The sequence below is a fragment of the Jatropha curcas genome, chromosome 11 (assembly GCF_041381405.1).
Source record: "Jatropha curcas cultivar XTBG-Jc1 chromosome 11, XTBG_Jcur_1.0, whole genome shotgun sequence".
Lineage (NCBI taxonomy): Eukaryota > Viridiplantae > Streptophyta > Magnoliopsida > Malpighiales > Euphorbiaceae > Jatropha > Jatropha curcas.
The window spans coordinates 10,276,171-10,292,077 of NC_143161.1; the positions used below are offsets into that span (position 1 = coordinate 10,276,171).

The 15,907-nt window shown below is 32.5% G+C and overlaps 1 protein-coding gene across 1 annotated transcript; it reads left to right on the forward strand.

Annotated features, from left to right (window-relative positions):
* The first annotated feature begins 8,008 nt into the window (after positions 1-8,008).
* On the forward strand, positions 8,009-14,779 carry NPSN11 (Putative plant snare 11). Its single transcript, XM_012219981.4, has 10 exons — positions 8,009-8,597; positions 8,978-9,070; positions 9,381-9,474; positions 9,582-9,619; positions 10,421-10,512; positions 11,720-11,799; positions 12,046-12,102; positions 12,205-12,297; positions 12,388-12,462; positions 14,329-14,779. Exons 1-10 carry the CDS (start codon positions 8,521-8,523, stop codon positions 14,416-14,418), a joined length of 789 nt encoding a protein of 262 aa, XP_012075371.1. The 5' UTR covers positions 8,009-8,520; the 3' UTR covers positions 14,419-14,779.
* Positions 14,780-15,907: the final 1,128 nt, after the last annotated feature.

The following is a 15,907-nucleotide window of genomic DNA, read 5'->3' on the forward strand; positions in this document are numbered from 1 at the left end:
TAGGATATGATTTTACATGGTGTCATGGAAGAGGAGAGCATAGGGTGGAGGAGCGTTTGGATAGGGCAGTGGCGTTCAATGATTGGAGTGCCATATATCCTCATGTTGTTCTTTTAAATCAAATTCTTGCTTTGTTGGACCATTCGCCATTATGGCTACAGTGAGATAATTCTATTCGGCGAGCTAGGTTTTCCCGTTTCGAGTTTGAAAATGCTTGGTTAAAAGAGGTGGGCTTGTTTGAAGTTGTAGCGGATGGATGGGTTTCCTCAGGTTCGGATGATGTTTTGGGTAAATTGGAGGCTTGTTCGGATTGGTTAATTATTTGGGGAAGGGATTAAATTCCCAGTACTAGAGAGAGGCAATGGCTATTCGCCAAAACTCAGTACAATCTGTTATGATTCTTCTCCTGAAGGTGTGGATGAATTTCACAATTTACAACGACAGTTGAATGATGTTTTGTTGCGGGAGGAGGTATTTTGTAAGTAGCGGGCTAAGGTGTTGTGGTTAGCTTCTGATGACAGAAATTCCAAAATTTTCCATTCTTTTGCATCCAAAAGATTAAGGCAAAATTGTATTAATGGATTGCGGGATGAGAATGGAATCTGGCAGGAGGATCAAAATATTATCTCCACTATTATTTTCAATTATTTCTCTGATATTTATGCTGCTACAAATGTTGTTGTTGATGATCCGGTAGTTGATTGTATTACTCCTTCTATTTCAGCAGAGGAGAATGCAGAAATTACATTAATAATTTTATTAATAATGAACATTAAAAAATTTATTTTTTTGTCAACTCAACTCTTTGAATTAGTTCCTTGTCAACTCAACACTTAACATTTTGAAATTGTGATGCATCTGTGAATTTCTTTATGTTTTTATATATTTATAATAATTTTTTTTGTCAACTCAACACCTTAACATTTTAAAATTGTGACAGCAATAGTGAATTTTTTCCTTTTTATATATTTATATAGAAATGGTTATGGCTAAACTAACAAAAAAATACCCCTAACTTTGCAACTTGTTGTGAAACTACCCTATTTTGACCTTTTCACCCCATCCACTTCAGTATACAAACTTAAATATATTAGGGGTGTAACATCCCTTCCTGGTCCACCCGTGAATCCGAATAAACAGAGCCGAGACACTATAATCTGATTGAACCTAAGTCCTGTCATGCTGATATCATCCTGTATGCTAAATATTATGTCATGTTGTTGCTTTATACATCATTTATATATAAACATTTATTTAATATATACAATACATTACACTATTTTCCAAAATGAAATGGGTCCAACTATGTGCCCTGTACATGCCACAGAACCAAAATATCAAAATGAGTAGTTACCCTGAAAACTGGGTCTTCAAAAGATGAATGGCAGCAGTTGTAAAGATGACTCTCTACGGTCCAGACCCAAAACCTGCGAGTTAAAACAGGTAACTTGTTGACTTAATAAGAATTAAATAAATAAGCATGTAAGCACACATATCATTATACTTTCACGGTCTTACATGTTATTCATTACGCTGTATGAATTATGCAATTTTTATTAAACATCGTATAATTTATAAATAACACAATTTCATAATTGTATGGCTCCATAAGGTTACAGTGAAACTGAAGTAATAAGAACGACTGTATGAAACTGGATGAATACTGTATGGTTGAATTGCTATGACCTGTATATAAATTATATCCACTCAATGGCCTGTAGCCTGAGTATCAAACTGTATGGGACACAGATCTGCTATCCTATGTCACGAAATAGCCTTATCTACGTGGTTTCTACCTAACCTCAGTGGAGCATATTATCTGTATTATTCATAAAATGCATAAATCATACTGTTTACCTGTATGCTGTCTCATTCTATACGTCGCTAACCTGTTTCATGCTTTAAAAAGATTTCATAGACAACTACAAGTAATATCAAATGAGTAATAATGCAAACAATTGATAACTTGTAAAGGAACTTGCATGAGATTAATCTAACTGTTGCACTCGCAACGCAACTCTTACTAATCTTTATGTATCTTAATTTAGAACATTCGAATTAAGGAAATTTTTGATTTTAATTGAAGTACTAATCTTAGGCTGAATGAATCTACATATGCATTCCAACAACATTTCTAATGTAGCCTTAAAATCTGCCAGGGTAGCCTGTACATGTTTCACAAATTCTAGCATAACTCTTTCTTCTTATTCCAATTTAGGTCATTCTAAAGTCTATGATTAGCTAACACATTAGGGTACAAATATGTCTTCTATCACCTCTTTGAAATATATTGGTAAAGTAGTCAAATATTGAATGAAACTAGCAACTTCCAGTCTGCCCAGCTGTTGGTTTCTAGCCTACACAGTTTGTACCATTTTGGTCATATCTCTCAATTTATAAGGCCAATTTAGGTGATTATAAATTCTATGGTTAGATAACACATTAAGGTACAAATATGTCTTCTACCACCTCTCTAAAATATGTTGGTAAAGTAGTCGAATAGGCCAATTTAGGTGATTCTAAATTCTACGGTTAGCTAACACATTAGGGTAAAAATATGTCTTCTACTACCTCTCTGAAATATGTTGGTAAAGTAGTCAAATATTGAATTAAAGTAGTAACTTCCAGTTTGCCCAGCTGTTGGTTTTCTGCCTGCACAGTTTGTACCATTTTGGTCATATCTCTCAATTTATAAGGCCAATTTAGGTGATTCTAAATTCTATGGTTAGCTAACACATTAGGGTACAAATATTTCTTTATGACATCTCTGAAATATGTTGGTAAAGTAGTCAAATATTGAGCTAAAGTAGCACCTTCCAGTCCGCCCAGATTTTGATTTTCAGCCTGCACAGTTTGTACTATTTTGGGCATATCTTTCAATTTATAAGTCCAATTTAGGTGATTCCAAAGCTCATAGACAGCTAAAACATAAAGGAACAAATAACTCTTCTATACCACTTCCTAATTCCATCGGTAAACAGGTTCAAATTGAAGTTACAGTTACTAGTCAGTTTTCCAACAAACCTGTTTCAGCATGAAATCAATATCCAATTCATTTATTCAATGCATCCCATGCTTAATCAACATTCTCAAACCTATTACTCAACATTCAGAAATATATCTTATCACTATCATCACACTACACATATTCTCATGAAAGAAAATTTGTTAAACTAAAAGAGATATCAAACCTTCAACCAAAAAGCTTTAAACCTTCTTCTTAGCTTCCTTTTTCTTCTCACTTTGAGCTCACCTCTCCTATACATAATAACATCTTATTAATCATCCAAAATCTCACTAAATTATGAAATTCAAGAAATTCAACTTACTTGGATAGAGTTATAGGTTGAATTTAATGCTTGAAAGGTTGAATATTAAGGTAGAAAATGGAGGAAGATTTAGGAGAAGATGGAGAAGGTAAAGTGAAGGAAGAAGACAAAGGAGAAGATGGTCCAAATATATCTTCTAGTATGTTAAAAAATTACCAAATAGTACCTAAATTTCAATATTTTACCATTTAATACGTAAACTTTATACTTTATTTCAATTAGGTCCTAATCCTTATACTTTTATTTCAATTGAGTCTACATCTTTATGTTTCATTCAATTAAGTCCAAGTCTTTGATTTATTTAATTTTTATGGCTCGAACCGGGTTCTGGTTCGTTCCGACTCGACTCGACTCGCTAAATGCAACGACTCGATTCAGTAGGATGTCATAAGGGGTTTTAAAACATTATAAACATGGGACCCACAACATAACCTTGGTTAAGGTAACCTAAGACTAAAATAAACCATTTTGATAAAAATGAATCACATTAAACAAATTAATATTTTAGCATATGAAAAAATCACAAAAATGATTGAATACCCATCTCCTCTTCTTTTCCACGATAGTGTGCCACCTACACTCCTTCCCTCATCTAGTCAGCCAACTATAATTGCTTAATAGTGGCAAAGATTGCAAATAGAAGCTTGTGGATATACCAAACTAAAATCCTTAATTTTTCTATTCATCAACCCGTTGCCGTGATTTGATGAAGAGAACTCAAGCACCTATAGTTGCAACAACTTTCATCTTAGGCCATAGCTTGACAAAACCAGCTTCTATTCAGTGATACTCAATCTCTTCTTCTTATTTCTTCCATTAAAATAAAATTTCTCTTGCTATGTGGAATCGATTGAAGCGGAGAGAGAGTTCGAACTGCGAAATGTCCTCTCCACAATTTCATCTTTCCTTTTTCTTCTTCTTTTAAATTCCTTTCTCTGTGCATTCACCAAAGTTAAGTTGATTTGTACCCATCAATATGAATAATTAGAAGCAACAACCGTAATCAAATAGGCTAAGTGGGGTACATCTAGTATTAGAATTATTAATACCTAATTCCTCTTTTGTATAGATAGTCAGACCATTCTTGATTTTCTTTCGAGGTTTAGAAGGAAGAATGGTAAAATGTGGCAGTAATTTTAGAACTTCTCAAAACTCACTTCTGCACCACTCACATTTAATAACATGAGATGTTCATCATTTGATTCCAATTGTGGAGGTTCTTAAGATCTTGGTGTTGTGCTTTCCATTGAATTCAAGCAAATTGATTTGGATCCTTAAGTCTACGATGCTAGGACAAATCATAAATTAATAAATAAAAATCCAATGCTCTAACCGTAAGCAATAAAGAACAAAATATAAAATTGTTTCTAGAAAGCTGATATCATTATTGTTCTTTATATGTGTTGGTCTTTCAGGGAAAAAAGCAACGAATCCACTAGTTGACAGCTTAAATTGTGAATTGCGGGCGTGTCAGGTGTGTGAAGTGTACAAACTGAAAATTAATATCGTGCTTGATCTATGACAGTGATTTTTCGCAAGTGTACAAAATCGCAAACAAGTAATAAAGAATGAGTAGAGTATCATTGCCATGAGGATTGTATACCAAGTACCAAAATTATGTTAACCTACTATTATTTAAACGACAATAAGAAGATTTATTTTAAGAAATTAAATTAAACAAATAAAGAAATCAAGCAAGAATATTTGGTGAAAAGAAATCAAGGATATAAAGCTACTAGGCGTTTTGATTTCACTTAATTCTATTCAATTTATTTTATTAGTTTGATAATCAATTTTAATTGTTTAAGTAGGGGAAACAACCCTAAAATCACTAACAAGCTCTCTCGATGTATTGTTAGCTATTTTAACTCGATCTAATTACCTATCTTCCAATAGCATAATCAAACATGAATTAAATTATGGTTTGTTTTGTGAATTCATAACCTAAGGTCATTAACTTATGCAAACCCCCCCCCCATGAGTCAAACCATATAGTTTCCGCATTAAGTTATTATTCTAATGTAATTTATTACCTTTTTCATATCAAAAACCCATCTCCCGATAGTGATTAATGAAATAAATCAATCCAGGAGAGAAACTCTACCTGGAAGCATTAAGTTTAATAATAAATTATACTTTGAACAAAGAAAAACAAATCTATATTATAAATTGGCAAGAAAATTAAGCTACATCAAATCCCTAGTATGAGAATTTAGTTCGACATAGTAATTAAATAAAACTCAATTAAACTTGAGAATAATTCTATAATCAATATGAATGATGAAAAGTAAAACAAGATTAAGAGTTTAGAGATAAAAACTGGTCACCAAATAACGTGGGCAGCTTTCTTGAATCTTGACACAAATCTTGAGCACTTGAAGTCTTAGAGAGAGAGAGAGAGAGAAAATAATAGAACCAGAGATGGAATTTACAATGAATGGATCCTCCCCAATCATGGCTAGTCTCTCTCTTTCTATAGACTTTCTGTAATATATTCGTGTTCGTTTAGGAAAGTAAATCTCTATTGAGTAGAAAATCTTTTGGAAATAGGAGACTGTTTAGGCTTTTAATTTCTTCTCAATTAGGACTCTTCCATGCATCTAAATAGAATTTAAACTTGATTGGCACGTTTAGGAAAGTATCTCATGTGGACCCATGCAAGTGGTACGAGCTAGAACTGATGTTCTCTGCCTAAGGCAAAATTTGGTTTTCATCATGGGCGTGCTAGATAACACGGCTTGGGTGTGCTACGCTCTGAGAGTTTTGCTTCACTTCGCTTTTTTTTGTATCAAAATCCTAGAAAATTCCTCAAGATCAAGTAAAATAGAATTTAAGGAAGCTTTGAACAAAAATATAAATAAAACTAATTAAAGTAATTAAAAATACTAAAAATCCTAATAAAAATTATATTAAAAATACTATAAAAGTAACACCTATCAATCTGACTTCTAGGATGTGGCTTTTGATCCACAGTAGACATTTCACCAATTGTGCAATTAAAATAAATTGATAGATGAATTTGTAAATAAAGATTTGATTGCTTGAAATGTAAAGGAAATTTAATTGTTTGAAGTGTAAATTGCTTGCTTGTATTGAAAAGAGAGCTTGTAATTACATGAAATGTAAATAAATAGTGCTTAGGAAAAATAAAGACAAGACTTTAAAAATTAAATTGCTTGATTCGTTGGAGAGTTTGATTTGATTTGTTGAATTCGTCAAAGAATTTGGTTGGAGACTTCTACGTTGTTCCCTTGCATCCTTTTTTAAGCTCCACAGACAGTTACCAAAAGGATCCACTAACGTATATTTCCATCATCCCATCATTAGCTCATTTGGTCTCTCACCTTCTGTACGTGAACAACCGCTTGAGGAGTGCTTTGTTTTGCTCAACTGCAATCCACACAATCTTTATATATTTTTTTAATTAATTAATTACATAAAACAATATTAATTGGGCTATATTAATTAAATATCTAAATAAGCCCAAACCCGAAATATGAAGCCCAAATCTAAAAAAAAATCACAATATGTGTTCAACAATATAACATTACAAACACTGAACACTGGAATGCTGAAATATTTGACAAGAGTTTATTATTATGGGTGGTCATATAGAGAAATCTGTGAACGAGAACATCTATTGCTGAAAATATGTGTATTACTACATTTGTACATCATTGGTACACTAAGTGCTACTGCATAAAATACACATACTACTTCATTAGAGACACTGATTACTGTCTTACAATTTTGTTTAACTGCAAAAAGAGGGGTCACTTATTGCATTCATTTTAATGATAGTAACTAATGGTGGTTCACAACATTTATAATTGTTCAAAATTATATTTTTGTTGGTAAGTTTCAAGTCCACGGTTTCTACCATTTGCTCATGTGCCATTTGCAAGATTTGTTTGTAGCTTAACTGAGTTCCTATGGTTTCGGGCACAATCTTTGGATGGTTGAATGACTAAAGTTTATGTGTAATAAAAGAAGTACCTCTTACCTCTTTGCCTTCATTGACACCATTTTAAATATGCTAGGATTTACCAATTCAACGTTCATAATCACTGCAGAAGCTATTGATAAAGATGTATTAAAGAGGTATGAAAAAGAGATAATGAAGTTTGGAGCTTCATCTCCATATGTCATGCGGTGAATAACTCAATGTTCTACATATCTGTGGATTCTTATAATGATTTCAGCAACAAAGCTCATCGATCCAAAAGCCAAGCATTCACTTTTACAGGCTACCACCGGACCATGACCCACCGTATAATTTGAACAGAAGCAGTCATACACCCAGCAAAGAGGTGCAACTAGAGGGTTTTGTACTTCCAGAAGTGAGCAAATGAATAAATGACACTGTATTGGAAAAGTAGGCATACAAAATTTAAAGGTATTTTAATCTTTTCACTCTAATTCGACGGTTGAAACCCTTTAATATTGGACGAAATGACTATTTGTGTCGACGGATTCAAATCTCAGAGATGTGTTGTATATTCGACCAATGGCAGGGAGTATTTAGATAATTTGGTCAAACTTGAAGAATGAAATAATAAATTTTCTATAAAAAAATTTAGAAAAAAAAAATCAATTTTTTTACAAATCCAATGCCACGCGGAGGAAGGTAAAAAGCCCCTAATTAGCGGTTTGAACGGCCACACAAATCGGTAATTTTTTAAACCTCTCAATCTCAGAGCCAAAAACCCTCTCTCCAAACAAAAGTCCAAATAAAAGAAAGAAAATAAATAATCTTAAAAAAAAAAAAATTGGAATATTGTCTGTATATCACAAAGAAGCAAATGTTATTTGTATTGCGTTACGTTACTTAGGTTTCATCAAGATCGGGAGACACTGTAAATCCTTCAATTCTGGTCTCCTTGATCAATTCCATAACCTGCATTGAACGGATCCGATCCAGGATTTCAAATTCTGTTTTTTTATTCTAGAATCTCTGGATTCGAAATCCGAATCTGGAGCGCAAAATCTCTTTGGTAATGGAAGCAAATGCGAGTGTGAATCAAAAATTCGGAATTTTAAATCCTCTGCATTTCAAATGAATGTGCAGCTGTACGGATCAGATCGAGGAATTTGCGGTTGTGTTGTTCTAGATCGTGTTTTTAATCTGCATTTTGTTTAATAGAATCGGGATTTCATTAGGTTTTAAGAAGTTTGGAGGGAATTTTCAGAGATGGATCCGATATCAGCAGTTAGCGAGCAGCTGGGGCAGATCGATGGACAAATAGCTGACATTTTTCGAGCTTTATCGTAAGAATATTTTGGCTTTTTTTTTTTAGTTGCTTTTGATCGCTAGTTGCAGTTTAGATCATGATGCATTGTTCAATATTTATGAAAGTTTTCAGGTTTTAGTTAAATTTGCAATATTTGTTGTTGATCTAGAATTTGAGTATGGAAAAAGAATTAAATGAGTGTATTATGTTCATCTGACGTGCGGCTTTTATGTGCTAGCATATTTTAATAATGTATATTGATATCGAGAAATATAATTATGTTGCATTTGTTTTCTGAAATTGCGAAATGTAAAAATGTAGATTTAGTTAGGGTTTAGAATCAGCTGGGATTTCAGACTGGAGAATTGTCAAATTGGTGTGTTTAATGGTGAAAAATGTAATATGTTGATCTTGCAGAAATGGGTTTCAGAAATTGGAGAAGGTCAAGGATGTCAATAGGCAGAGTCGGCAATTGGAAGAGCTTACTGAGAAGATGCGGGAATGTAAGAGGTAATTGGCATATCAACCTTTCTCTGACTTCATTGTTTTTTGCTGCACTTGTTTGTAGTGTCAACTGTTTAACAGTTGGATGCATGCATATACAAATTGGGTGATAGCAAAGTGCCCCAGTTAAGCTGATTATTGTAATCTGGAAATAATATGAATCATTTAAGTGGCAACACCTCATTGTTTTTTCAGTTGGCTTAGAGATTTTATTTTTCTGATCAGCATTATTGATTAAGCATTCTAGAAATATTATATGTTTTTCACTCATTCTTTTTTTGTTTTAAACCTATTTCAATGTTTTCTCGTCTTTCAGGCTTATCAAAGATTTTGATAGAGAAGTGAAGGACATGGAAGGTAGAAATGATCCAAACACTAATAGGATGCTGAATGAGAAAAAGCAATCAATGGTGGGTTTTATTCATTTTTATTCTTTTATAAAAGAAAAAATTTAATTCTTGAACCTGTCACCTTTTGTTTTGCAATGTTTCTGAGAGTTGTTTGCATTTTAATGCAGATAAAAGAGTTGAATTCATATGTTGCTCTAAAAAAGCAGTAAGTTAACATTTTATCAACATTTACTATTTTAGATACATTTGGCACCAAGAGATAGGCCTGTTGTGCATTTATAAGAACCTAGTCATTTTTATATTGGCAGTAGGATAGTTGTTCCCACATTTCTTATAATGTTGATTCTTTTCCTCTTTCTTTCTTTCTCTGTCCTGATAAATCTTTATAAATTATAGTACTTGTTGTGTTGCTCAACTTTTTGACTATTTAAATTCTATTTGGTATTTTGGTTAATTCTCCATTAATCCTCTTCAGCAATGTCTAAAAAAATTATGATAAAATTGCTTGGCTTTTCTGCTAAAAATAACATCTTCCTTTCTCCGTAATAGTTACTTAGTGACTTTTTTAGCATATATGAATAGTTCTTTATACTTATTGATCTGGTGAGTCCATCCCCCCACCTCCTGCATCTTAGTTTTCACTGACTTTATATGTCATGGTTGATAACATTCCCAAGGATCTAATCTTCTGACTCTCTCACTTGGTATTAATTGATGTATTTGACTCGACCTAAATATGACATTCATTTCAGCTCCTTTAGAAGATTGATGAATATTAAGATTTTTTTTTTTTTTGGGTTAAATTTTTTGTTTTTTAGTGATTTGATCATCAAGACAAGGAACTTGTTTGCCTTAAGGGTTAAATTGTCTATTATTATTGTAAATTAATTTATTTACCTAATTGAATAACATTTGACCTTTTGGGGTTAAATATTAGAGATCTTTTGTTCGTACGTGTAGCATTTGCTGCAACAACTAATTCAACGCTGTTGTGATTGTGATACAGATATGCTGCCACTCTTGAAAACAACAAGAGAGTTGATCTCTTTGAAGGGCCTGGTGAAGGGTTAAATGAAGATAATGTATTGCTAGCTTCATGTGAGTTGCCATTTTTTGTAGTATGCATACTCTTTTATGAACTTTTTTTGTCATGTTGGGAGCACAAAGTTGCTCTAAGTTGATCGATACTTTCAGTAGAGTTTCATAACTCAACTTTTCCTTTGTCTTATTTCTCTTTCCTTTCCATAGTTCTCTTCCCTATTCTTGTCTCTCCTTGTCCTCTCCTCTTCATTATCCTTATAGATGGTTCATAGCAATGTCTATGGTGCTTAAGGTGACACTTCTGTGACAGTATGGTAACTGGTACCAGTGATTGTACGTCTTTTACTTTGGAAGGAATTTGAGATATTGATTATAATTGATGGATTTACTACAGGATTTTGTAAAATGTCTAATTGTGTATTCAAGGGAATGGAAGGCTGGAAATGAGAAGCTTTAATTGCATGACTGATGTTTCCCTTATATATTCAGATACGATACATGTTATGTTACAGAAATGTATTTCCTGAAAATACTTAATTTTATACTGTGTTTAAGCAACTGGACAAACATTTTATTTCATTTGAAAAAACATTTCTACTATAGAGTTCAGTATGGATGATTTCTTATGTTTATTATACTATAAATTAACACCTCTATTTTCAATTGAATTTTAGTTCAACATCATGTTTGAATAAGAGATAGGGACACAGGGTTGATGTAGATTGGGAGTGAGAGACTAAGAGATCCAAGTAATGAGTTTCCATGTTGATATTGTAGTCCTATCAAGTCTTTAACCCAAGTGGTCTGAAATTTATCATAAAATTTCACTAATTTGATAAAATCTTTTAAGTCTATTGAAGTGAATGAAATAAAATCATGGACTCACAAATAAATTCCTTTTGCTTTCTGAACTTAACAGATATGGTATTACAAATAAATTTCTTCAAATCTTGTGTTTCGAATGTCGCTTCAGTGAGGATGGAATACCAACTTGCAGATCGGACTCTTGCTCCCTTATTGGAATGTGTATCATTCTATTTCTGTATTGACTGGTTTAATACACTCAACAAATTCTGTAATATAGGCATTCTTGCTTCCTTTTGTGTCCCAACGAACTAGTGTATTCTGTATAGTTGGTTGGTACAGGATCTTATCTTGCGTTTTATATGATTCAGCAGTAGTGTGGAGCAAATTGGATGCTAGGCATAATGTTTGATCCTTTTTTGGAGTATTTCTAAATTCTAACAGGCTTGATATTTTGCAGCTATGACGAACCAGCAGTTAATGGATCATGGGAACCAAATGATGGATGATACTGATCAAGCAATTGAGAGGGGTAAAAAGGTATGTGTGACGTGTCCATATAAATGGCCAAGTAATAATATGTTTAGCTATGGGAAGTTTTTATAGATCCAAAAGACAAACCTTCTGTTACTCTCAGCTTAAAAGAGAAAAATTATAATGGAATGAGATAACAGAAGACAAAGTGGAAATTGTAGAATCAAGCTATCTTGCCTTTTAGTAGATTTATGGGCTTATTATCAGCCTTTTCTGTTCCTGAAGTAATTTTTGTGTTGCTGTTTTTACTAGATTGTTGAAGAGACCATCAATGTTGGAACAGAGACTGCAGCAGCTCTTAAGGCTCAGGTACACTGACATAATAACAGTTTGTTTTATGGATCCTCAAGAAAAAGATTAAAATTTATGACCATGCAATGGCGCTGAAACTAAGAGTATTTCCATGTGCAGACTGAGCAAATGAGCAGGATTGTTAACGAGCTTGACTCTATTCATTTCTCGATCAAGAAAGCTTCTAAACTGGTCAAGGAAATTGGTAGGCAGGTCAATTTCTAAAAAATCCACTTCCTTTTTTATTTCATATATTAAGCCTAGTTATAGTTCACACTACCTACTTGAGTTTTTTCCTTTCAGGTTGCAACTGATAGGTGCATTATGTCAATGCTCTTCCTTATTGTTGCTGGGGTTGTAGCCATCATTATTGTGAAGGTATTTCATACTTGTGCTTCTTTTTTCTGTAAATTATAGCATGGAAGTTTTAGAATTTGCTCGTAACCCATTTTCACTAAAATTTTGTTAGTTCCTTTTTGTTTCTTTTTAATCTAGATTTTAGTGAGTGTCAATAATCTTTTATTGGAAGACCTTTTCCTATTATTTTTCCCCACAATATTTGTGCCTCTAATAGTTCAATTGCTTTTTTGTTATGAAAACATGAGCTTCATTGATGGTTGCTACTTTTGTCATCTCGGTCGCATGACTTAATAAATGCATATTCATAATTTGGCATTATGATATTGTACTTCTAAACTCATGTTTATTGTGATGCCACTCAAAGGGGAAATAGAGTAAGAAAAGGTAATTCTAACATTGTTTCATACACATATGTTTACTATCTTTTAGCTAAAGTTGACCTATGCTCCGGAGTAGCTGATGATTGCTTGAAGTCTGGCTACCCTAAGTTTACTTGGAGCCATGAATGTTGGGTTGATGTGCATAAATTGCATTGTTAGAGTTCATTTGCTAAAAAAGAAAAAAGTTGAAATTGATGCTTCAAGTTAGTACTCATATTTATCATTATAATAAATCTTTAGGATTATAGAAACCAAGAAATTATATTTTAAGTTATCACTTTAGGAATGCAGAGCGTCTTAGAAATCTTTTTGCCATGCTGTGAACATAAAATGTAGCAAGCAGTACGTCACATTATATCATATAAAGCTATGGTGAAAATGAAAAAACTTGTTCTTGGGAACTTTCTTGGCCCAACTCACTAGAAAGTTACAATTAGGTGGCGTTTTTGTCCCGTGGCCTAATGTGACTTGGAGTAATTAGGGAACTTGCGAGTGTTTATTGATGACCAATATCAGCTCACCTGATTGCATTTAATTGTTTTTTGTTATTTTAGGTTGTTTTTTTATTAAAGGTTGAGGTCCAAAGCGCCCACTAAAATTGCAATTAAAAAATTCTAACTTGGACCCATTCCATATTTTGAACAGGTCTAATGTCCGTGTAAATTGTAGGTTAAATTAGAATGGCTTGAACAGAATAATTTTTAAGGTCTTATGCAATCCCAAACTTTCTACTAAGTTGAATGCAAAGTTATATTAACTCTGATCCGTACTATTTAACCCATTCCTATGAGGTTTGACATTTATAAACTCTGATCCGTACTATTTAAATTGACAATTTTGAGAGGTTAAAGTGTTATATAATTTAACAATTTAAGGATTAAATTAAAATTTGCTTTCTATTATTTCAAGGACTAGGGTGCAGTCTAGTTTTAATTTTAGGAACTACAGTATCATAAAACAAACTATTAGTTTCACCTCTATGTTTTTTTAGGTAAGGACTAAAATACAGTGCTATTAACAGACCATCTTTTGTCTTTGTACCAAACTGTATACAACAGAAAATATAGAAACAAAGAAGATAATACCACAAAAAAAAAAAAGTGTATTCTGCGCGAACTTGTTTATGGCTCAAACTTTTGTAGTTGTATCCCTAAACTTTATAGAACGGAGGACAACTATCCAAATTGCATATATATATATATATATATATATATATATATAAAATTTCCATCTTTTCACCTACAGGTTTCTTTCTCAACTGTTTCTTTTTCATGGATGAACAACTCCTTGGTCAAAATTGTCTTTATTGAATAAGGAATTTGCTAATCTTAACTTACCTAGTTATGATGTATAGATACTTCGCCTGGTAAATTATTTCTATTTTGCAGTGTTGAATTTTCCAATTGTTGTTGCTTTCAGGAGTCACTCGTCCAAATGTGATCTGTCATATATGTCTTCTGTAACTTTGCTTGATTATCTGATAATTTTCCTTGATTTTTATCAGCTTGTGAACCCTAATAACAAGGACATTCGGGATATTCCTGGATTAGCTCCTCCTGCCCAGGCTCGTAGATTACTTTGGAAACCTAATTAAGAAAAACAAAAGTTTGAAATGGGCCGATTCATGAGCTTGTCAGGATAATTTGCAATCCAAGAGTACTGGACAATATTTAGCAGGATCCAGCATTGCAGAATCAGTTTGATGACGGCACTGGTACATTTTCTTTTTTCTCAAAGAAGTTGAATTCTTCGAATGCTTGTCTCCAGAATTATTGTTGTAGTTCATTGAGTAGTTTAAAATGGAAGAGGCCTGCCACAAAAAAAAATCCAAGAGAGGAGGGACACCTAAATATGTATTCTTGGTGTATTGATTCATACCATGTATAATTGCCCTTGTATGAATTGTTTCAGCTTCATATTGTTTATGATATTCTTTTTGAGATTGATTCGTTAAACTTGCATACAGTTTGTGCTACTGAATGAGTAGTTGGTGCCCATTTGGCGCATGCTGTAATTGATAGCAGATAGCGAAGTTATGGCATGTTGGGCAATAACTTTTGAACTAGTTTTTAACATTTTTACCGAGTAAAAACTCTATTTTTATTGATTGTAAGATTTCGGTAATATAGCTTTATAATAACTTTTAGAGCTCATAAATTTTTTTTACAATCATATCCATTGTTTTTTTTTTTTTTTCTCTCCAACTACCAGTTAACAACTAACATTAACAGCTAATAATCACTGGAACAGTTAATAGCTACTAAAATTTAAAACAATTACTATAACAGATAATAGCTGCTTAGATACAAAGACAAAATAGTGCCATAAGCATTATGTGATTAAAACTAAAAATAAAGATGGAGAGAAAATGGCCAAAATGTATAAAGTTGCTCTTGAATTGTAGGTTTTACTTTTGTAGCACTTCTAAACAGTGATGAACGAGCTGTTTTGTATATAAGATCTGTTCAGTAAAATTAGTTATTTTTGTAGGTATTAGCTGTTTTAGTGGTGTTTAGTTATTAGTCGTTTGAGTAGTTTTTCATAAAACATTAAAAAGTTAAACGTTAACTTTTTATAAAACGTTTTCTTAATTTTTAAAAACTAGTTCAAACGTCATATTACTGAAAAAGGATGGAAAGTGATCAAGCTTTGGGGGGATTTTCAATTCAATTGCATTTGTATCAATTCATTCCAACTTTCAAAGTGAGTTGAGCCACCCCTTTAGCTATCTAATAATATCTATCCCTTTGAAAAGTTTGAATGGATGAGTCACATGTCCTACTCTTGGCCTAACTTTTGAGAGATTTATCGTGTCTCTGAAATTATAATTTAGTAGTATAATTTTGCATTTTGGAATTAATGAGTGTAAATTTTAACTGTATGATAAGTGACATATTATAAAATCTTAAAGTTTATGGGCAATTTTATAACACAGGTCTCTTCAAAATTCTAAAACTTTATTTTAATTCATATACATAATTTTTTCACACGTGTTTGTATTTTTATTAGATTGTGGTCGCAAATCATTCAAAACACTAAGGTTACATATCTCCAATATATAATAATTTTTAGCTTGTGAATGT

Coding starts and splice junctions, on each gene's coding strand:
- NPSN11 (XM_012219981.4), top strand. CDS start 8,521: ATGGATCCGATATCAGCAGTTAGCGAGCAGCTGGGGCAGATCGATGGA. Junction 8,598..8,977: donor GACATTTTTCGAGCTTTATC/GTAAGAATATTT, acceptor TTGATCTTGCAG/AAATGGGTTTCAGAAATTGG. Junction 9,071..9,380: donor AAGATGCGGGAATGTAAGAG/GTAATTGGCATA, acceptor CTCGTCTTTCAG/GCTTATCAAAGATTTTGATA.